The 23,411-nt window shown below is 46.1% G+C and overlaps 1 protein-coding gene across 4 annotated transcripts in view; it reads left to right on the top strand.

Moving 5' to 3' along the window:
- Window positions 1-22,284, top strand: part of TTLL4 (tubulin tyrosine ligase like 4) — a 33,806-nt gene extending 11,522 nt beyond the window's left edge. For 2 of the 4 annotated variants that reach the window (XM_021002818.2, XM_021002819.2), the window contains 18 exons: window positions 7,992-9,576; window positions 10,286-10,389; window positions 10,882-10,945; window positions 13,336-13,460; window positions 13,995-14,105; window positions 14,542-14,618; window positions 15,767-15,958; window positions 16,060-16,142; window positions 16,562-16,690; window positions 17,154-17,276; window positions 17,812-17,910; window positions 18,227-18,361; window positions 19,004-19,141; window positions 19,456-19,558; window positions 20,522-20,732; window positions 20,814-20,884; window positions 21,152-21,234; window positions 21,814-22,284. In XM_021002818.2, the coding sequence (XP_020858477.1) occupies window positions 8,081-9,576; window positions 10,286-10,389; window positions 10,882-10,945; window positions 13,336-13,460; window positions 13,995-14,105; window positions 14,542-14,618; window positions 15,767-15,958; window positions 16,060-16,142; window positions 16,562-16,690; window positions 17,154-17,276; window positions 17,812-17,910; window positions 18,227-18,361; window positions 19,004-19,141; window positions 19,456-19,558; window positions 20,522-20,732; window positions 20,814-20,884; window positions 21,152-21,234; window positions 21,814-21,979 (3,510 nt within the window). In that variant the 5' untranslated portion in view covers window positions 7,992-8,080 and the 3' untranslated portion in view covers window positions 21,980-22,284. Of the gene's footprint in view, window positions 1-7,991; window positions 9,577-10,285; window positions 10,390-10,881; window positions 10,946-13,335; window positions 13,461-13,994; window positions 14,106-14,541; window positions 14,619-15,766; window positions 15,959-16,059; window positions 16,143-16,561; window positions 16,691-17,153; window positions 17,277-17,811; window positions 17,911-18,226; window positions 18,362-19,003; window positions 19,142-19,455; window positions 19,559-20,521; window positions 20,733-20,813; window positions 20,885-21,151; window positions 21,274-21,813 lie in introns of all 4 variants that reach the window. The other 2 variants (XM_021002821.2, XM_021002822.2) reach the window with 2 other exon arrangements.
- Window positions 22,285-23,411: the final 1,127 nt, after the last annotated feature.

The following is a 23,411-nucleotide window of genomic DNA, read 5'->3' as shown; positions in this document are numbered from 1 at the left end:
ATGCCTAGACACAAATTTTCCATTTGAGGAAATTAAAGCTGAGGAAGGTTCAGTGACCTGTTCCAGGTTACCCAGGTAGAACATGGCAGAGATGGCATTTGAACTTGGCTCCTCTGACTCAAGAGTTAATGCTCTTTCCACTGTACCACATTGCCAGTCTCTGTGCTGGGCACTAAGGGTCTCTTCCCTTTAAGGAGCTTACATCTCCTGAGGAGAAGTATCTATCTACACAGAAAAGTTAATACTATATATATCTATAGAACAACTAGGGAGATCAGGAAAGGCCTTTTGTAGGTTTTGCTTGAACTGAGTGAGGCAGAGGTCAAGAGTGAATGCATTTGGGGAGAAGGCAAGGGTCCTTACTCAGTAGAGGGGGCCAAGACAGGCAAAGGCCCAGCACTCTATCCACTGTACCACCTAGCTTCCCAGTGAGGAGATGAAATGTGAGCATGTGAGAAGAGCGAGTAGGGACGTCTGGCTACAATGTAGAGTGTATGAAGAAGGGTAACTGTTTGAGAAAACTGAAAAGAAAGGCTGGATCCAGATTGGAAAGGGCTTTATAAACCAGAGGAGTTTGTAATTTATGCTAGCGGCAATAAGGAACCATGAGAGCAGGGGAGTGATATGGTAGGAACTGTACTTTAATGATTATAAATTGGGCAACTGCATAGACTTGAAGCAGAAAGATCAGTTAGAGGCTATTGTAATAGTCCATGTGAGATGTGATTAGGACTTGACCTAAAGTGATGGGTGCTTGAGAGGAAAGAAGGGATGGGATGCCAGAGATGTCACGGAATCATTAGAAAATTAACTTGTAATTGTGTATTGTTTCTGGAATCCCTGGAACATATGTCTAGGCCTGTGATTTTATGCCAAGGACTTACTACTTAAAACATTTAAGTTTTGAAATTGACCTCCTTTTTCCTCCACTTCTTAAATTTTAGACCCTTTGCTTGCTCAGGAGATGGGAATCGACTTTCAAGGGAAATGCTACTTGGAACCTCTGGAGGTGGAGGAAGTAGAACTACTCTCCTTGGACCCTAGTGCAGATAGGTGCTGCTGAGGACTGCCATGGGAAGAAGGCAACTGGGGAAGAGAGGGTCCAGTTCAGAAACTGGGTTGAATGAGTCACCTCTGATAAAGGAGACTGATGTTGTCCCCTTCCCTTAAGCTTTTCTGTAACTGGTTTGGCATCCAAAGAACCTTTGTGTTTGGCTCTCAGGCCTCTCTTAGTACAGCTGGATCACCTCTTCCTATCACAGCATCATGGAATTTTAGAATGAGAAGGGCCCTTAGCAGTCACATAATTCAACATAATCCTTCCCATAAACATGTTGACCAAATGCTCGTTCAGCTTTTGCTTGGAGACCTCTTAAGGCAGTCCATTCCCCTTTTGGACAGTCTAGTGGCTAGGAAGCATCTCATGACATCAAACCTCACTTTACTTCTTGACAATTTCCACACATCACTTTTAGTTCTTCCCTCTGGGGCCAAAAAGAATAAGTCTGATTCCTTTTCCACTGGAGCACTCTTCAGAGACAGGAGCGCAGCTGCCAGGAACCCCCTGAGTCTTTCTTGAGGCTGAACAGCTCCATTTTTATCAACTGATCTTCTTAGGACATGAAGTTAAGGCCTCTTACCATCCTTTTGCTTCCTTGGATGTATCAAAGCCTTTTTTACTGTTCGGTGCCCTGAATTGAAGGCAATAATTTTGCCTCCCCATAGCTATAAAGTCACTGCTCAGATAGAGTGTTGCTAAGATATCCTCATATTACCTACTTGGTTCTCACTCCTTGGACATGTTCTCCTAGGAGGGCGGGTGACTTTTATCCCCACACCTCCATACCCTATACCTTTTTGAGGTATAAAAGAATGGGACAAATTAAGGCTAGGTGGGAGAATCCTTTGTTAGACAGAAAGACTTCTTCTGTCTGGTCTTCTACTAGAGTTTCTTCCTGCCCTCTATAGCTCATCAAATATCAAGCTTAGATCTAAGCCCCTTCTGTACCTTCCATTTATTTACTCTGGATTTTTAGGAGATGAAAATTTCCTTCATCTACTTCTGAAGCAACTGTTTGGTTTTCTTCTCTCCCTGGTTACTTCTTAATTTTTATTTTTACCTCACATTGATTTCTAAATGTATCCTTCCTTTCTCCCCTATCAGCAAGCTTATCTTAAAAATAATTGTTAAGTAGATTGTGTTTACATCACCTAGATATCCTCCTATATTCCTTCTTCTCCCTTCCCTTCCCAGAGAACCAGCTGTTATAACAAAGAACTTTTAAAAGAAAGAAAAATATTCTTCCCTCAAAACCTAATAAATACATGAAAAAAAAATATGACATTGAATACAGTGCTCCAGACTCATGAGTCACCTCTCCTCTCACTTCTGCAAAGGAGTGGAAGGAGGTATTGTCTCATTCTTTCTTGGGACTATGACTGTTCTTTATAATTTTGCTGATTAATTTTTGATTATTTTGTGGTGGTTCTTTCCATTTACATTGTTGTCATTGTGTATATTGTTTTACAGGATTCTGTGTATTTCTGTTATGGTAAAAATCAAGATAAGCTGAGGCACAGAATTCTGAGCATGTTCACTTCATTGCTAAGGCTAGCAATTACCAATAAAAGGGATCTTTAACTCCTCAGCAAGCAAAAAGACTTAGAATGAGGACAGACAGATCATTTTTACAGACAAAAGGAGGAGCATCCAAAAGCTGGAAGGCAGTATCTTAGATGGGGAAAACAATATGAGTGGATGGAGTTCTGTCATGTGGGCCTAGCCAGAACCCCTCCTTTTAGCTTGTCACTGTGGCTTGTCACATGGCTAGGTAATGTCACAGTGGTAACAGACCAGACTCCCTGGCATCTACCTGCAAGGATAACAGATTTCCTTGACACAAGGATAGAAGAGTGATTAGCAGGATAACTGAACTTCTGAACTTAACTCAGAGACAAAGAAATGTGACCTAGGCAGTATATAGAATGTTGGCGGTGGTACAGAATAGAATCAATTACGGAAGGGGAGACAATATCAATTTGATTTTCCTGTTTCACTTTGCATCGGTTCATGTCTTTTCATACTTCTCTAAATTCGTCATTTTTGTAGTTTTTTATATCACAGTTGTCATTCAGTCGTGTCTGACATTTTGTGACCTCATTTGGGGTTTTCTTGGCAAAGGTACTGGAGTGGTTTGCCATTTCCTTCTCCAGCTCATTTTACAGTTGAGGAAACTGAGGCAAACAGGTTTAAGTGACTTGCCCAGGGTCACATAGCTAATAAATGTCTGAGGCTGGATTTAAATTCAGGCCTTCGTGATTCCAGGCCTGCCTCTCTAGCAGACATTATACCATCTAGCTGCCCCTCACATCACAGTCTTATTCCATTACATTAATGTAACATAATTTCCTTAGTCTTTCTTTAATTGGTAGATATCTACCTTGTTTCCAGTTCTTTGCTACTCCCAGCAATGCTGCTCTAAACAGTTTGGTGTTATGTGGAGCCTTTCTTTTTGTCAACAACCTTCTTAAGGGTATATGCCTAAGAATTATCTCTTGAGTTAAAATGTATGAGACATTTTAGCCACTTGATTGGCATCATTACAAATGAATTCTCCAGAATAATTGTACTAGTTCCCAGCTCTACCCTAATGCATTATAGTGCCTTTCTTACCACAACCCCTCCAGTATCAACTATTCCCATTTTCTGTTGTTTTTACCTGTTTTCTGGAGGTGAAGTAAAACTTTGGGGTTGTTTTGATTTGCATTTCTCTTGCCATTAGTGATTAGAAACATTCTCTCATATGATTGTTGAAGTTGTCAAATTCTTTGAGAACAGTTCGTGTCCTTTGACCACATGTCTACCACATGTCATTCATTTTACATTGTTACCATTGTTTTTGTTCTCCTTCTGTATCTTCTGGCTCAGTGTATATGTCCTCCTATGTTTGTGAATTCTTCATATTCAGGGTTTCTTAAGACATGATTTTTTTCTCTGCATTCATGTATCACAATTTGTTTAGCTCTCCCTCAAATCAGTGGACATTTTCTTTCTTTCCTGTTCCTTGTTACCACAAAAATTTTTGCTAATATTTTGGTTTTTGTGGGACTTTCCTGTCTATGACCTCTCCTTAGGGTATGTGCCTTGCCATTTCTCCCTCCAGTTATTTAAAATAATTGATTTTTCTTCACTTGAGTAAGATATTGCTAGGGCTGTATAGCATAAAGACAGTTGGATCTAGAAGGGCAAAACATAAGCAATAGGTATTCAGAAGCAGTCTGGTTAGTTGCCTGCCTTCCCATTAGCCTAGCCTGAGCCTTGGCACTTAAGTTTATCTCTGATCCATTGACAGCTAATGAGGTTTTTGTGGTCTGGGGACGAGTTAGTTGTCTATCCTTAGTTTTCTTCCCTTAAGGGGGTAAAATTGTGGAACACATTATAAGCCTTAGTTATTAAAAATAATTCAGTTCCCAATTCTCTGTCTCTCTCTATAGCACCTTCCCCAACCCTTGAGAAGTCAAGCAATACAATGCTTATTTTACATGTGAAATTGTGGAAAACATATTTCCCTATTAGCCATGTTGCAAAAAACAAAAGGCAAGAAAAAGGAAGTGAAAAAATGTTTCAGTCTGCCTTCAGAGTTGATCAGTTTTTTCTGGAAGTGGATAGTATTTTTCATCATGAATCCTTTGGAATTGTTGTGGATCATCATATTGGTCAGAGTAGCTAAGTCTTTCATAGTTGATATTGTTATACTGTTTGCTCTTACTATGTACAATTGAATACATTATGAGTTTTAGAAATATGTGTATGTATATGTGTGTGTGTGTGTGTGTATGCATACACACACACACATATTTCGTGCTTGGCCTGTGGCCCGGGTCACAGAAGCTATGAAGGGTCAGGGACTCTGTGTTGATTTTATATCTATTTTCCATACTTGCCCCGTGTTCCTGCATTTATGTATATCTCATAGAGACCATGGTGTGTGACTGTGGCATGCCTGACAGCAGGTTGGGTGAGCTAAGAATGTGTACCCTTTTATCACTTTTAGAACTTTTTTTTTTTGAGGCAATTAGGATTTAAGTGACTTGCCTCAGGTCACACAGCTAGTCAGTGTCTGAGGTCGAATTTGAGCTCAGGTCTTCCTGACTACAGGGCCAGTGCTCAATCTACTACTCCTTCTCTCTCAGAACTTGGGAACATGGGAAATATCATTTCAGGGTTCATAGAATGCTGTTATTGGGGCAGCTAGGGGGCACAGTAGATAGAGCTCTGGTATTAGAATCAAGAGGACCTGAGTTCAAATCCAGCCTCAGATACTTGACACTTACTAGCTGTGTGACCCTGGGCAAGTCACTTGACCCCGATTGCCTCACCAAAAATAAAAAAGTAGAACCATAGAATGCTATTATTGACAGTTGTGGAAAGCCTCAAAGGTTTTTAGGGCAGTTATGCCAGATATAGAAGACTAAATGAGACTGGGATAAATTGTGGTTAAAGTGACCTAAATTGTCTTCCAGCCTGACTATGTAAGTAAGTATTCTCTGTGTTAGTTAAACCAATTTAAAAGGGTTGTTTAGAGGACAGGTGGAGAAAGCAAAATTAAATCCATTGTGCCAGTTATCCCGGATAAAGGGCTTAGAAAGTTAGAGTTGTTTGCATCCAGTGGACCAGTTCAAGTTACTTTGGAGTTGGGTGCAAACATCTTCACTGACCTGCTCCAAAGCTCTCTGTGTCAGTTGTCTGCTACATGAAGTCTAGACTCTTTGGGTTCAAGACTTTCTATAACCTGACCCCTACCTATTTTCAAGAGCGATGTCACACTTTTACGTTGTATGTCCACCTGAATTATTTGATGCTCTCTGAACAAGAACACTTTGCTACTTCGCTGCCTTTGCTCTTATTATATATACCTATTAAGGTATAGACTTGGAAGAGACCTAGAAGGACATTAAATCTCCTTAGGCTTAGAATGCCCTCCCCACCTTCTCTGACCTTGCCTCTTGAAATGTTAACCTGTTCTTCTAGGCCTAGTTCAAGTGGCACCTCCATCAGGAAGCCTTCCCCTCCCACCCTTCTAGCCAAAAATAATTCCTTTGAATTCACAAACACTTGGCAAGTACGTTTCCTTCTCCCAATTAAAATAAAATAAAATAAAATAAGATAAATTGCTCTCTGGTGATTCCTTCACTCCAGGCCAGGATAAGAACACTTTGATTGTTTGCCTGCCTTACTCATATGCTTGTCAACTGGATTGAATGGTATTCTCAGAATCTTCCCAGATCCTCTTGACTACCAGGTAGAAGTATTTTCCTTTTTGATGACAGGAGTTTAGTAGTCAAGGACAGGCTGGGGAAGCTCTGTTCTAGGTTGTTTCCACTTTCCTTGTGAAAGTGTGAAAGGCTGAGACTCCTCTGACTTAGACAGTGTGAAAGATAATTGCCAGTGCTGAGTCATTCGTCAACACCTTTGAGCTTCCTTAATACAGAGCCAGCTGGAGTGAAAAGCATCTTCTATCCTGGCTCTAAATTGCTTTGTATGAGGGGGGACATTGTTGAATCAGAAAAATGGGACTATGGATGGGTCCTTATTTCAGCTCTGCTGTAACGTTGGGTTCAGCCTGGGACTTGAGAAAGAGGGGTAAGGAGCAAACTTCATCTTTTCCTCATGCTTGCTGGCTCTACTTGCCTATTGTATATTGGCTGTTTGAAAATATGATCACTCAGACAACAACTTTGCCCCATGTTCTCCCCCCACCCCAAGTCTTTGAAATTGGACTATTCATACCTGGATTATTCAAATCCTGAATTTAAAATGATTTAGGGGATTAGCAATAATCAGTCCATTTCTTAAAGTTGCTATGCATGATCAAGGAACTTAACCTGACCATTCCTACTTTCAGTGGCATGGCTTTGGAGTTGTTTGGGCTAGGAGTTGTTTGGGGCAGCACTTAGAGAATGAACACCTTCTTAATTGATCTTTGACTCTTTCAATCTTTGACTCTTTCAGAGTAGGTTAGGAGGAGAAATTATCTGCTGCTTTCTCTGCTGTCCTGATACTTACCCTAGTTACAGCTGAACGTGTGTTGAGATGAGGGAGGGGACCGCATGGATAAGGTCTTTGGAGGTAGAAGTATCTTCAAATATGGACCATTTTTTTTTTTGGCTAGGCAGTGGGGTTAAGTGACTTACCCAGGGTCACACAGCTAATAAGTGTTATGTGTGTGAGGTTGAATTTGAACTCAGATCCTCCTGAATCCAGGGCCAATGCTCTATCCACTGCGCCACCTAGCTGCCCCAAATATGAGCCATATTTTGGAAGGAAGGAAGAGGAGTTTTTTGTAAGCAAGAATGTGAATAAGTCCTGTTTGATAAACATTTATATATATATATGTGTGTGTGTTTTCCCCCCAATTACATGTTAAAACACATTTTTAACATTTTTTCTAAACTTTTGAGGTCCAAATTCTACCCCCATTCCTGAGATGGTAAGCAGATATAGGTTATACATATGCAGTCATGTAAAAATTTCCATATTGGTTATTCTGTATTCAAATTATATCAGTTCTTTCTCTGGGGGTGGATAGTATGCTTCATCATGATTCCTCTGAGATTGTCTTGGATCATTGTATTGACAAGAATAGCTAAATCATTCACAATTCTTTATCGTACAATATTGCTGTTACTGTGTGCAATGTTCTCCTGGTTCTGCTCACTTCACGAGTACATGTGTCTTAAAAAAGCTACATTCTTCTAGGAAGTCTGCTCTGATTGAGTGGTGACAGGAGGGAAACAGTTTTAACTTCTTTGAGAGCTATCTTTCCCTCGACACCAGTAAAATGTGGGTCAAGTCTGGTTCCCTGCGTCGAGAAAATTAGAAGTATAGTCATGTATGCTCCTCCTCCCCGCTAGACAATGGGGGCATCTCTGTGTCCCCTCAGTTTTTCTCTGTGGACTCTGGCTCACCTCACGCTTTCTTCCTTTTTCAGGCTGACAGATCCCAAGGATGCTGCTGCTGCCGGAGGCGCAGGGCACCGTGCATGAGCCAGGCCCTATGTGGCTGTGAAATGGCTCCCTCATGGCCTCTGCAGGGACAGAGCACTATAGTCTTGGCCTCCGCCGGGGAAGCAGCTTCAAGCAGGGTGGTCCCCCGGGCACAGTGCCAACCCCACCAGCTGAGAAACCCTCTGAGGGCAAAACCTGGTACCAGGCACAGCAGCAGGTGAAGCCGATCTGGAGACTGGAGAAGAAGCACGTGGGGACCCTTTCATCAGGGCAGGGCACCGGCACCCTGGGGATCACTGCTCAGCCAGCTTACTTTTTTTACCCCAACACCCTGTGTAACTCTGGGACTGCAGCTGTCATCACAGGCCACGGCAACTCCCCCTGTCATCTGCACTCCCTCCCGGACCTTTTCAGCAGCACTTTGCTGTACCGGCGCGCCAACTACAGACACAAACCTTACCAGCAGCTTGAGTCTTTCTGTTTGCGGTCAAACACATTAGACAAAAGACCCCTCACTCTCTCCAGAAGGAGCCTCCCTGTAGGTCTCCCTGCCGCTAAGGTCATCACCTCAGCTGCGGGTTCCACCCTTCCTGGGGCTATGGCTTCCTCAGCCACAGACCAGTGTCTCCCTCTCAGAGCGGCTGGGGAGCACTCTTCAGGGAAGAGCGTGTCCCTTGCCGTCTCAGGGAAGATCCCTTCCTCCCTCACTTCCTCCTCCTACAAGCCTATACTCAACAACAATTCCTTCCTGAGGCCAAATAGCACTAAAGTGCCTTCACAGCAGGCCTCAGAGGGCCTGCAGCCAGTACCCCCACCCAAGATCCCAATGCCTGTCTCTTGGCATCATTCAGGCGGCACTGGAGACTGTTCCCCCCTGCACCTTGACCACAGGGTATCCAAGAGCAATGGCACTGCCCCTGACCACGCCACTGCCCGTAACACCACCACTTCCACCCATAACACCCTAAACACAACCATCACCAGCCCCCCTGCCAGAGGTGCCTCTCCCACCTATAACCAGAATGTCGCATCCCCAAGGGCAGAGCGGTCTTCCTGGACCTTAGCGGCTAAGGACAATTCCCAAGCCTTTTCCAGGGAGATTCGATTAACTGAGGCTGTGAGAAAGTTGACGGGGAGGGGCTTTGCCAAGATGGGTCAAGGCTGCCGGCTTGAACGGTCCTGTCTCATGAACCCCAGCTTCCATTGGAATCTCCTTAATGGGAACGGACGATGGCAACCCCCTGTGGTGAGTCCTCGGTTTTCCCGAGAGGATTCAGTTTTGGAAACTAGACCCCTCCCCGATGGCTCTGACAACATGGGGTTGGACAGCACTGTCTTCTGTACGAAGCGCATCAGCATTCACCTTCTTGCCTCACATCCCCACCCTCCCAACAATGAACCTGCTGGTGGGACTGGGACGGGTGCCCCTGGAGAAAAACCTCCGGCTGTCAGTGTGACGGATGTGGCCAACCAAATGTCTTCCATCCATCTGAGCCAGCCAGCTAGAGGACAGAAAGAGGGCAAGCAGCCACGGCAGCAGCAGCAGAGCTCACCTGTTAGAAGCTTCAAGTGAGTTGCAGAATATCCAGCTCAGTGTCTTTCAGGAGCAGGGATTCTTAACCTGGTGAAGTCTGTGGACTTCTCAGAACTTTTTTAAACGCATAAAAATAAAATACAGAGGACCACAAAGGAAACCAGTAATACTGAAATAGTTACCAAAATGCTTTTTAAAAGTTTGTGGATCCCAGGTTGGGAGCCCTTGGTCTAGAGGGTAGAGAGATGGATGCCATAGCTCTTAATGAAGTGAGTAGACTTGGCGCTGCACCTCTTGTGGTTGATTTCATCACAGGGCTGAGCTAGAGTTTGATTTCTCCTTAGTGATGAGCAAGGGTCAGGGTGGATTTGAAAAGTTTCTCAGGTTAGATCTTTGGATAAGCTGTAGAATCCATGGTTAGCCTATGCAGACCCAGGCCTCAGCCCTTCTCCACTATGCAGGTTTATGGCCTACAATTCTCAGACAATCTGTCAAGTTCTAGGAGCTAGTCAGCAGCCATTTGAATGTTGGGTAGACAGCTGTACTGGTACTCTGAAGGAGTAAAGAAAAAGAAAACTGGATCCCTGCCAATGGGGAGGGATCATGGATTGTGCTTAGTCTGGGGCAGCACTTGGAGCAAGACATGAGGTCCAACCTTGGGAGCAGAGATTGAATGGAAGGGGGATTGATGGCTGGAGAGCAAAGAGATGTGACAACTGAGTGTGTGGTATCTCTTTTTTATAGTTCAAATACTGACATGTTCCGTGGTGAGGCTGAGGATGTAGAAGAGGAGCTGGGAGATGGGATAGAAGACTGTTGTAGCCAAGATGAGGATGAAGAGGAGGATGGTAAGTAGTTGATGCTGCTGCTCTTGTTTGCTTGCTGTTTGTCCTTCGTTATCAAGGAGGACCATGACATCAGGGCAGTGATGGCTTGATGTGCAAGGGAATTAGATTTAAATGAGGGAGGGCTGTGCAGAGTCACCAGCCTCACTTTCTCCTCTGGAGCCATCTGGGTCCAGTGGCCAGATATAGATCAGGACAACTGGAGATGGCCCAGGGTGCAGTGGGGGACCTTGGCCTTTCAAGCTAAGGTCTTTAATGGGTCTCAGTTTGACTGAGGCAGGGCCTGTTTAATGATGAAGGCTTAATAAAATGAGGCAAAGAATAGTTGCCCTAAGGGCACCAGGAAGGATGCTTTCTGGTGACTGACTGATCCCACCAATCCCTAACTCCTTTTCAGGATGTTTTTTGTTTCCTTCCTGCCATTTTCCCTTTGGGTATCATGTGCATAGCTCCTGGGCACCTTAGAAGTCACTGCTTTTTCTTTTTTCCCATTAGAGGACTCCGAGTGCTCTTCAGTCAGTGGTGTCTCAGCAAGTGAATCAGTTGCAGTGATCTCTCGGTGAGTGACTGGGAAACCCAGAGTCTGCACATCAGTTAGATTGCTCTCTTCCAGATTACGGAGAACTTAGTCATGCAAGCGTCTGGGGCTCTACCACAGAGGAGTCCCTGCCACAGAGTGGCCTACTTTAAATTCAGTTTAGGACCCAGTAGAGATGGAAGGGGCCCACAGAAGAATTCAGAGTTATGCCGTCTTCAGACCTTGAATCCTTCGTCCCCTTGTCACATTGCCACTCTTCCTTTTCCAAAGCCAGCAAAACCTGGATTGTTCATTGTTGCTTGCATGCTGCTGACTACTGCTGAGGGAAGTCACATAACCCTACTAAGCAGAGGACCTCTATAAATTTTTGTGTGCTAATCATGACAAGATCCTTCCTGTTGCACTATGATCCCTTTACTCTTCCCTGATTGACCCTCTGTCCTACTTTTCTGCAGTGGCTCTTCCAAACCCCTTCAGAAGCTATCTGTACCAACCCTTCCCCCTTGGTGGGGTACCCTGTTTCATATTTTACTGAAAAAAAAATCAAGGTTTATTTTGAATTAGCTTTCTTCCCCAACTCCACATTTCAGATCAATTCAACATTGTCTTCCATTCTTTCTTCCTTTTCTCCCCCCAGTCTCTGGGAATGAGATAGCCTTTCTCCTAGCCAATTCTGTCTTGTCTTTCTGTGCCCCCGATTCCCTCCCATCTCTTCCAGGAACTTGCCTTTTTGATCATCCTCTCACCCTAATTTTCTTTTTATTGATAGCTTTTGTTTGGGTATCATATTTATTTCTGAAAATATGCCTTCCCTACTGAATGAGCCTTGTAACAGTGGTTTAAAAATAAAGGAGAAAAACCAGTTCAGCAAAAGTGACCAATGCATTAACTATGTCTGAGTATATATGTGTTATTCCACCTCCATAGTCCCCTGCCTAATATTTAATCTCTCCTTTTCCACTGGGTCCTTCCTTGATGCTTAAAAAAAAAACACACCTGGATCTCCTTTATCCTTTAAAAAACCCTTTCAAGCTATCATCATGTATCTCTCTTTTTATAGCCAAACTCCAAGAAAAAGCTATTTACATTCATTGCTTCCACTTCTGTTTTCTGCTTGCTTCTTCCCCCGTCACTCAACTGAAACGATGTTCTCTTGGGATCACCACTGTTCTCTCTTTTTCTAAATCCAGTGCCCTTTCTCAGTCCTTGTAGATCTGGACCACTCTGTAGAATTTGGTACTATTGACCACCCTTTCCTTATATTCTCTCTTCGCTGGTTTTTTATGATACCACTGATCTCAGCTTCTAGCGAGATCATCATCATCCATGTCCCGCCCTCTATGAGTTGGTGTACTTTGGGGCTCTTTTCTAGGCCCTCTTCTCTCTTCTCCTCTCTCCCTCTTAATAATCTTGTCAGTTTCCATGGATTTGGTTGCCATATCAACGCAGATGACTCCCAGATCTACATATCTAACATTTATCTCTCTCCAGAGGTCCAGTCCCTTTTCTCTCATTACATTCTGGATATTTCTACATAGATATCTCATAGGTGGTCTCTCAAATGTAACGAGCTCATTACCTTTTCCCTTGAAATCCCATCGAGGGCACCATAGTTCTTTCAGTCACCCGAGTTTACAACCTAGAGGTCATATTCAACTTCTCATATTCACTACCCTACTGCTTCCCCATCTCTATTCTTTCTTCTCTCTAATCTCCCTGATTCAGGTCCGCATCACCTCCTTCCTGGACTATTGTAATAGCCTGTTGCAAACCTCCAGTGCATCTTCCATACAGCTGCTAAATCCATCCTCAGAAAGTACATTCTGCCATTCTCTTGCTCAGTAAACGTCAGTGATTGTGTAGGGATTGGGATAAACTCCCTTGTCATTTGAAGTCCTTTTTGGCACCTCTCTCCACTTCTTTACAGAGATGGGGGAACTATGATTGTGAAGCACTGAGCAAATTGCCGAACTTCCTTGATATCGGAGGATCATAGGCCTAGAACTAGAAGAGGCTGTAGGGGCGATCTAACCCAACTCCTTCATTTTACAGACAAGAACCTGAGGCTCGGGGAATGAAGTGATTAGCCCGAGGTCACCCTGGGAATAAATAGCAGAACTGGGCTCAAGAGTCAAGTCATGTGCAGACCTCCTGCTCCAAATCCAATGTACTTCCTGTTGCACCATAGATTTCTGAAGGTGTATCCCAGAGTAAAAAGGATTAAGAACATTTGTCAGAAATGACAATGACCTTGGAATCATACCCTATATGTTCATACCTAGGAAGTTGTTGATGAGCATCTTTTCTTTCTGGGGAGCAGGGATATGTGCCCCCAGCATACTGAAGAAACAGGTCTCTGATACCAGCAAATCTCCTTATTCTTCTGCCATGTTCCTGTCTTCTCATTTTAGGAACTGCATGGAAGTTCTGACCAAACCCCTTGCCAACCATGAGAAAGTTGTCCGGCAACCCCTTATCTACAGCCTCTTTCCTAATGTACCCCCTACCATCTACTTTGGCACGAGGGATGAGAGAGGTAAACCTGCAGAAGCATTTAAAATCACAAGAGCTAGTGGGAAAAAAATTCAGTATTTGGTGTGAAGAGAAAAGGTCTTATGTAAGGATAATCCGCTGGGGAGGGTGGAAATGGGGGGTGGGTTTGGACTGCCTAGCCTCTGGAGGTCAAGTGTAATGGATATACCATTTATCAAACTCTCTGTGTTTAGGTCTTTGTAAGAAACTGTGGTTCTCATAGGCAGACCATAACTTCTAACCCTAACCTAAATTCCCTTCTTAGGCTCTTACTCTTTTCTCTATATTGTTCCCCTTCCTAACTAATCCTGCTCCTTTACTCTCTAAATCTTTCCTGTAGTCTTTGTTCCTTATTCCTTCCTGCCTCTCTCCCTCTTGACTTTTATTACAAAAGTATCTTGTCCATGAGCATCTTTCATTTATTGTAGGAAGTGTTGAGCCAGAACAGTCCCAGAGGCTTATTTGGCCGTGGGTGGAGTTATTGGTAGCTAAGTGTGGTTATTTCCTCTCTATTCTACCACCCCTAACCATTCTCTAGTGGAGAAGCTACCCTGGGAACAGAGGAAGCTGCTTCGTTGGAAAATGAGTACAGTGACTCCCAACATTGTCAAACAGACCATTGGACGCTCCCACTTCAAAGTCAGCAAGAGTGAGTGTCAGCTTGTTCTGCCTTATTTACCAGGACTAGTGTTGCCAAAGTGCTCTGACCTCACTGTGGGACGTGAACCTTTGCATCTGGGGCACTTCCTGCCTTCTGGGGGAGGTGCTAAGGGATTAGGACTCAGCGCAGATGTTTCTAGAGAAGAGTCCGTTAATGAAGGGCTCGTGGAAGGAGGGACAAATGTTATAAACATGAGAGAAGAGGAGGCCCTGAGTTCTTGTCTTTTCATGCCGTGTGAAGGATGGGGGCTCTGAAGGTGGCGAAATAGTGTTCCAACCTTGGCTCCAGAGCAGAACTACACGACAACTCTTGGTTGTCTGATGTGGGCATGGTGCCGTGGTCTGAGTGACCTACCTGGGCACGTGTGGGGGTTTTAGAGCCTCTTCCTTCCAGGGAGGGACTGACTCTTAAAATGTTTCCACAGAAAACGATGATTGGCTGGGCTGTTGGGGTCACCACATGAAATCTCCAAGTTTCAAAACAATTCGGGAGCATCAAAAGGTAGGAGCCATCCCTGTACCAGGCTGTTGGGAAGGAAACACTAAATTGGATAGAGAGGGAAAAGTGGGGAAACCTAAAGACTTTCAGGTAGGCATGGAGAAGGACAGTAGGCTACCAGATTAGAATCAGCTTCAAGCCCCCGGGCTCCAATCCAGTCCACTCACAAAGTGTCTGAGAGTCACTCAATTATTTATTGATTTTCTCCCTCCCTCTCTCTCTCTCTCTCTCTCTCTTTTTAAAAATTAATTTATTTTTAGTTTTCAATAATCACTTCCATATGCTTTTGAGTTTTAAATTTTTCTCCCTTTCCTTCCCCACCTCCCTTCCCAGTACAGTGTGCAATCTGATGTGAGCTTTACATACATTCTTATTAAACATATTTTCTCATTAGTCATGTTTTAAGGAAGAATTAGAACCAATAGGAGGAAGCATAAGAAAGAGGAAATAAAACAAAGCAGAAGAAAAAAAAGAGCAAATAGTATGCTTTGATCTACATTCAAACTCCATAGTTCTTTCTCTGGATGTGGATAGTATTTTCCATCATGAGACTTTTGGAGATCCTTGCATTGCTGAGAAGGTCCAAGTCTATCAAAGTTAGTTATTGTACAATGTGGTTGTTACTGTGTCACTCAGTTATTTAGTTAGCAATAACTGTATCCCAGCCACTGTGTTTCTAGTTATAGCAAGACAGAAAAGAAAGCAACTGGTTTAGTCCTGGCCTTTCCAGATGCCAGCCTGGGTGTATCACTCCAGTCTTAACTGCCGTACATTTCTTCCATGTGTTCCACTAAGCTGGTCATTTTTGTAAAGCACAGGGGCCTGTGGTCCTTTGTTGAGACAATTAGACTCGGTTTCTTGTGACCAGGTCTGCTAGGGGACAAGTACATCTCCTACTCTTGTCTCAGACTGCAGAAAAAAGCCACAAGATGCAACAGAGAGGTGTTGATAGGGCCAGTTGGTCTTTTCCTTTCACAAGCAAAATCTCTCTCCCAATTGCCATTGTCTAAGTGATTCCAGAAGCTGCTGAGGTGGCCTCAGCAGCTGGACTGGATGGCATCCCCTTTCTGGCTGCCTTCTTCCTTTCTTTGCTGCCTTAGCTACTCTCAGCATTTCTCATTTCTCCTCCCTTCTCCCTCTCCTCTTTGTAGCTGAACCATTTCCCAGGCTCGTTCCAGATTGGACGGAAGGACCGACTATGGCGTAACCTGTCACGCATGCAGAGCCGCTTTGGTAAGAAGGAGTTCAGCTTCTTCCCCCAGTCATTCATCCTCCCACAGGATGCCAAACTTCTGCGAAAGGCCTGGGAGAGTAGCAGCCGTCAGAAGTGGATTGTGAAGCCGGTAAGGGGTGTGTAGGAGGTGGTGAGCCAGACCTGGGAGGGAGCAAGAGAAAAAGGAAGGGTCTGAGAGCTGACCCAGTTTCCTCTCTTCTTGCTCTCTAGCCAGCTTCAGCCCGAGGCATTGGCATTCAGGTTATCCACAAATGGAGCCAGCTACCTAAGAGAAGACCCCTTCTAGTGCAGAGGTGAGCCAGCCTCTTTTCCTCTCGTCCCTGGAGAATCTCCCCTACCGTCTCCCAATCTTCCCAGCCACCCCCAGACACTTCTACATTTTTTCTTCCCCTGTCTCCCAGAGATGGCTTTCTTAGCACCAAGCAACCTTTTGTTTTTTTCTTTTTTTTTAATTTTTAGGCAGTTGGGGCTAAGTGACTTGCCCAGGGTCACACAGCTAGTAAGTGTCAAGTGTTTGTTCTGAGGCCAGATTTGAACTCAGGTCCTCCTGACTTCAGGGCCAGTGTTCTATCCACTGTGCCACCTAACTGCCCCTGTTTTTGCTTTGAGGTCTTAGCCCTCGAACTGGTCCTTCCTCCCACTCACCCTCTTTTGTCCATTCTCGAACCTTACACTGCTACTACCGTTGGCTCCTTTCTTCTCTCCCATGAAGATATCTGCATAAACCCTACCTCATCAGCGGGAGCAAGTTCGACCTTCGGATCTATGTTTATGTCACCTCATATGATCCCCTTCGGATCTACCTCTTCACGGATGGACTCGTCCGCTTTGCTAGCTGCAAGTAAGTGGTGAAATCATCCTGTACTGTATGGATCTGCTTAGCAGGAACTAAAGCAAATCAGATAGATAAAAACAATTTTTTTTCCTTTACCTTTTTTTTTTTGGAGGGGGGTGGGCAGGAAACATGGATGGAGGTGATTGGGAAGGGGTAGGGAGGGACTCTCCTCTGCAGGACTGCGTCTGGGAGGGCTGCTTGGAGGAGGACTAAAATAAGAGAAAGGAGCAAGGCTTCAGCTTGAGTTTGTTGGGGTCCTGCTCCCCCACTTCCCCAGTCACTGCTATGACTGAGAATGCCACTTTCCTGTTCCTCAGGGCTGGGGGATGCACTGGAGAGCCTGAATTCTGGTCTGGCAGTGCAGGGGGAGCAGTGAGAATGGATTCCTTCATCTCTCTTAGCCCTTCTGGAGCCAGGAGAACCCTGACCCGCTTTCTCACTTGTTCCTTTCTGTCCCGTTGACTCCTAGATACTCCTCTTCCATGAAGAGCCTTGGCAACAAGTTCATCCATCTGACCAATTACAGCATCAATAAGAAGAATGCCGAGTACCAGGCCAACACTGATGAGAACTCTTGCCAAGGCCATAAGTGGTACTGTCTGAGGGCACAGGGTTTGGGAAGGGCGGTCTCCCAGAAGAGAGAAGGGCAGGGATTGAGGCAGGATCTGGGTCCCTGGTGGTCAGCAGCAAAGAGCAGAGCCTGGCCAGGAAATGTAGGGCAGGTTCTTAACCTGGGCTCTGTTGGAATTTTAAGAAATATTTCAATAGCTGTTTCAGTAGAATCGCTTTCCTTTGTAATCCTTTGTAATTTTTATACATTTTGAAACATTGCCCTAAGAAAAGAGTCCATTCTCTTCACCAGGCTGCCTAAGGAGTCCCTGGTGCACAAATAAGATTATGAGCCCCTGGCTTAGGGGCTGAATCTTCAAAAACACATCTGCTGCCCAGGGCTGGTTTGGTTACATACACGTCCACCTTCTTCCCCCTGAAATGTCAGGGGGTCTAGAAAAAGAGAGGATAGAGAAGATAGCTTTAGACAGAAACTCTTGGTTCCAAATCCTGCCTCACCACCACTGAGAGGTCCTCACCTAGAAACGTGACACTGTTGTGGTTTTTTTTTTTTTCAGGGCACTGAAGGCCCTGTGGAATTATCTGAGCCAAAAAGGAATCAACAGTGATGCCATCTGGGAAAAGATTAAGGATGTCGTCGTCAAAACCATCATTGCGTGAGTCATAGGAGAATCTAGCTTTTGGTGAATTAACCTCCATGGTTTGGTGCTTGGGGCCTCTTTGGGCCTTCCCAAATGAGCCCACTTGGAAGTTTTTGGGGATGGAGGAGTAAGAATTAATGTGTGTGAGTTGGGTTTTGTTTCCCTATTCTTCCCCCACATTCTCTTTGAGGTCTCAGCAGGAACTGGCTCAAGGTTGATGGGGATCTACTGTGGCCTGGTGCTTCCCCTCCTAGGGCTAGTTCGGTTTGCAAGGTGGTTCTGCCTGGACCATGGGAGCAAGCCCATGCTGTACCATCCTCCCCATTACCAGGTCAGAGCCATATGTGACCAGCTTGCTTAAGATGTATGTGCGCCGCCCCTACAGCTGCCATGAGCTCTTTGGTTTTGACATCATGCTAGATGAAAATCTGAAGCCCTGGGTCCTTGAAGTCAACATCTCTCCAAGGTGAGTGGTATCCTCAAGGGGACTCACCAAAGACCTTCCAGTCTGCAGTCTCATTTGCCTTCTCTCCTGAATTTTGGCCCCATTCCAATCCTTATTTTGCTAACTTTGGCAGAGCCTTTTCCTACTTTGGACCTCAGTTTCCTCTCTATGTTAAATGGATAGAATGTTCCCTGGTCATTCTTTTCTCCCATCATCTAATGGGACTTGAAGATGTCCCTGAGCCTCGTGTCCAGCTAGGGTCACCCTCAGGAGGAGAGAGTTCCTAAGAAAGGGTTGCTACTTCTTACTCCTGGGGCAAGGAGACCTTTGCAATGGAACTGTTGCATTAGAAATCAGGGCTGGGCAGTGTGCTAGAAAGAGCCTGAGTTAGAGTCCGGAGACCTCTCTGGATTCTGAACTAACCTTTTTGGATCTCTTTCCTCATCTTTAATAGTTACACCCACTCCCCCACAGGGTGGTGGTTGCAAAAGCTCTGTGGAAATGTTAAGTCATTATTACAGGGATCCCAAGCCCCCTGAATTCTGCACGAGCAGGCAAGGGGAATGAGCAGAATTAGAGCCAAATTGTAATTCTCGACAAGAAAAATTCTGGAAATAAAGAAGTTGTTGCTTTAATTACCCTGTGTCTGCTTCCCTTCTGCAGCCTTCACTCCAACTCACCACTAGACATCAGCATCAAGGGCCAGATGATCCGAGACCTCCTGAACCTGGCAGGCTTTGTCCTTCCCCATGCGGATGACGTCAGCTCTAGCTGTGGCAGCTCTAGCAGCTCCACCATCAGGTGGGTTCCCCCCCCCCTGCCCCATTGCAGCCCCTGCAGAGTGCCAACCCCAAGCCCCACCCAGGCCGCTCAGTTATCTGTCTCCTAGATCCAGGCAGGCCTGGCAAGGTTTGTTCACCTTGATGTTGGGGGCTATAGAGAAGTGTAGTATCTGAAATGTGGCCTTTCGACAGCCTCCTGATTGGAAGCATGTTGTGGCTTCTCTAGCACAGATCCCAACCTAGTTCTGTTCCCTTCTCTCTCCCTGGGAAAGGGCCTCATTTTCAGTGCTGTTGGCCCCCACCTAACCCCTCCTTCTCTTTGCTCTGACTTAGTCTTAGCAGTTCCACAAAGGAGAAGAGTAGGCTGGCTCCTGAGTACTTCACAGCAGAGAAAATGAAGAAAGCCTATTACCTGACCCAGAAGCTGCCTGATCAGGTGGGATGCCGAGCCTGCCCCCCGCCACCTTAGGAGCAGAGCTGGGCCCATTCCATGCCTCCTGAAAGCTGCCTTCCTTGTGGCCAGACCACACTGACTTTCAGATGGATTGGGTTTTACTTAGTGTCAGCTCTGTGACAGACTTGGACTTGGGGGCAGCGGCAGTTAGGAGTCTAAGGAAGGACAGACCAGCAGAGGAGTAGGTTGGGCAGAGGAGGAAGCCAGCCTGGAACTCTGGGTTGTCCCCTAGACTCCATCTATTTTACTGTCTGACCTTGGACAAGTCACTTAGCCTCGGTGGGCCTCCCCTACCTCCCAAGACTGCAGAGCATTATCTTCTGTCTGATCTATACCCCATAGCAGTGAGAGGAAGGGCAGCGGCCAGATCCAGAGGTGGCCCACTAGTGTCCCCATCCTCCCTTGCCCTTTCCTGATGGAGTGACAGCTGCTGGATGCCTGCTCCAGAGCTGAGAGGATAGGAACCCTTCCCTTCAGTTCCCGGCCCCTAAACCCACTTTAACCAAATTAGCACAGCCTCCCCCCACATAGATCAGGTTTAGCATTCTCTGTCCCCTCAAAATCTGGCTTAGTGTGCTCTGCCTCCTGAAAATCTGGCTTAGTGTGCTCTGTCCCCCCATAGCAGGCTCAGTGTGCCCTGCTCCCCCCAATACCAGGCTCAGTGTGCTCTGCCCCTCAATACTAGGCTCAATGTGCTTTGTCCCCCCAATACTAGGTTTAGTGTGCTCTGTCCCTCAATATGGGGCTCAATATGCTCTGTCCCCCCATATCAGGCTCAGTGTGCTCTGTCCTGCCAATACCAGGCTCAGTGTGTTCTGCCTCCCTACATAGGGCTCTGTGTTCACTGTGCCCCCATGCCTGGTGCTGTTCCCTGTCCTCTGTCCCTCTCTCCCCACCTGCAGTTGCTGACCCTGTCTCACTCTCTTCTCATGCTGGGAACTCCAGGATTTCTACGCGTCGGTGCTGGACATCCTGACGCCAGATGATGTTCGGGTCCTCGTGGAGATGGAGGATGAGTTCTCACGCCGTGGCCAGTTTGAGCGGGTCTTCCCCTCTCGGGTCTCTGCGCGCTATCTCCGTTTCTTTGAGCAGCCGCGTTATTTTAATATCCTGACCACGCAGTGGGAACAGAAGTATCACAGCAACAAGCTCAAAGGTGTGTGTGCCGCCTTCTTGTGTGGGGGGCAGGCTGGAGGGTTTGCGCAGTGGCCCATGTCGTCTCCTTCCCTTTCTCCAGGGGTGGACCTGCTGCGGAGTTGGTGCTATAAAGGCTTTCACACTGGAGCCGTCTCTGACTCTGCCCCCATGGTGAGTGAGGCTGTGCTCTTCTAGAGTGCAGGGTTGATCCAAGGGTGCTGGGAGTGGCCATACCCCATTACCCCCAGAATCTGTCCCACAGCCGATAGCTCTCCTCTTTGATGTTTGATACTCAGCGCTCAGGCTTGGCCTTTGTGTCATTGCGTAGGAAGGGAACATCCCTGCTCTTGTGCCCCCTAGGCAGTAGGGGACTGGAGTGTCTGGAATGTCCCTGACTGCTCCAGGTTTGGGGGCCTCACTGTGTTCTTTTGTTTTTAGTGGTCCCTGCCAAGATCACATATCATCGTGAAGGGTGACATCCTCCTCAATGCCTTCTGTAAAACGGACCTGAACAAGCTGGGGTAAAGGTTGCTGAAGGGCAGAATCTGGGCAGAACTTGGGTATGAGGGGGTCAGAAATCTGGGAGTGGCAGTAGAAATAAACCAGTGGCCAGGCTTAGCAGTATGGGGGTCAGGGAGGAGCTCAGAGAGTAGAGAAAGCTCTTCTTAGTAATAAAAACCTTCCCCTCTCTGGCCCCTCCTGGGACAAAACCAAGCAATCTCCAGTGGCTGATGGTGGCAGGTGCTGCCACACTCTCTTTCCTGTGATTCATCAGCCTTTTGAGCGCACACTGAAACGGTGATGGCACCTCCTTGTTGGACAGGCTGGCAGTTCTCAGGCAGGGGCCTCTACTCTCCTGGTGCTTGTGGACCTGACTGTCCTTTCAGGTTTTTTGGGAGCAATAAAAAGATAGTTCCTTTCCAGAAGAAAGACTGGGAACTGACTCCGGACCTAGGAGACTTTAGAAGACTCTGCTAAAATTATCAGTTACTTAGTTGCAGCCATTTGGGTCCTTGAGGGGATGGAGCCATCTTATGAAGGGAGAAGCCACCATCTTCAGGAAGCCTCATACTTTCTTCTCCCTTTTCTCTTTCTCCCAGGAAACCTACTCATTCTACAAAGGATAATGAGGATACCACCCAAGACTCTAGCCCCTGCCCTCCAGTGTTACCTATGCTTAAGTATTCAGGGCAAGCTCAGAGACTCCCTGTTTCCCCCATCCCCCCTAAAGCCAACAACAACCTTGTTGGCTCCGTGAACCCCTGATCAACTTCCTTCCATTAACCCCACTCCCTCCCCAGGAGCACCAGCGATAGCTACCTCATGGGAACCGGCCTGCCGGCCAGCCTGGAACCCCAGCCCTGTCCACCCTGCCCCTGGTCAGAGTATTTTTGGAAAAGGGTGAATTCCAGAGAGGGGGTTTCTATGAGGCTTAGAAGGATGGTGGGGTTGGGGAAAGGGCAAGGAAGGAGCTATGTCCTGCTCTCCTGCCTGCTTGCCCAGCCCTTGTTATCCCAGTTGAGAAGCAAACAGTGGCCATTGCAGCCTTATAAAGCAGGGTTTGATTTCTACCCTCAGAGCCATGTGTGATTTGTTTTCTGATCTAACAACTGACCTCTTTTCCCTCATTCACGCTTTGGGCCAGAAACCTCCTTATTTCTTCTCCATCCTGCCCTCAGACAGAGGTTGGAGGATCCACATCAGCTTTTAGCTGATGGAGCTTGTCAAGGCACAAGGATGGGACATTTGGGGGTCAGAAGAGGGAACGGTGGCAAGAACACAGCTTCCTTGGTTTTTGCCATCTGTCCTCTCAGACTCATTTTTCTCCCTTTCTTTGTATCTTGTGGGATCCCAACACATGTGTATGATGTAGCCCTCATCATGCCTTCCTTTGAGAGAACCACTGTTCCTCTTTGTCAGAACAATAGCTGGCTTATGAGCATCAGATGGGACATTTTTTCTGCCTTTAGTGAGGTAGGCTGTCCAATCAATCCCAGCTCTTCCTTCTTAAGACATGAGGCTGACGCTGTAGTCCTTTCCCCTTTCTATTCCTTTTCTCTCCTGCTTTGTGGGAAGGTCTTTTGGTACCTACCACCATGGAAGCTATCATGTTTCTCACCCCATGCTCTGCCCTTCTTAATTCTCTCCTCCAGGGCCAAAGTGGAAAACACAGTAGGTTCCACAATAGGCCAATTGGCTCAGCCGTCTCCTGCCAGAAACCTGTCAGGTGTCCATTCTGCAGTACTGGCCTGGGAGGGATGCCCCACATCAGGTGAACACAGGGTCTAAATCTTCACACACATGACCATTGTAGCTCTCACCATCTCAGACTCTTCCATCCAATCCGCACCTGGACTCCCATTCTACCGCTCCTCTGCCCATTGTCATATTCTGATAATCTGATCTTAAAACTGTTTCCTCTTCAGATTTGATGCCATCACCCATCACCTTCTGACTCATCTGCTACTGAATCTGTGGAAGTCAAGAGATTTCCATAGGGTTAAATAACTGGATGAGGGGCCCTTAGATGGGAACTATTATGCAGTTTTGACCATAGATCTTGCATTCAAGATCTAGTATTGGAGTCCAAAGAGCTTCCATTCTCTCACTAGAGCAACAGAATTTCCGGGTTAGAAGGGACTTTGGCAGGCATGTAGTCTGACCTGTACTTGAAAAAGAGAACCCCACTTGCCTTTAC

The sequence above is a fragment of the Phascolarctos cinereus genome, unplaced genomic scaffold (assembly GCF_003287225.1).
Source record: "Phascolarctos cinereus isolate Bilbo 61053 unplaced genomic scaffold, phaCin_HiC Scaffold_7;HRSCAF=346, whole genome shotgun sequence".
In the NCBI taxonomy this organism is placed as follows: Eukaryota; Metazoa; Chordata; class Mammalia; order Diprotodontia; family Phascolarctidae; genus Phascolarctos; species Phascolarctos cinereus.
Note: the sequence above shows the minus strand (reverse complement) of the source record. Positions and strands in the feature narration are given on the sequence as shown.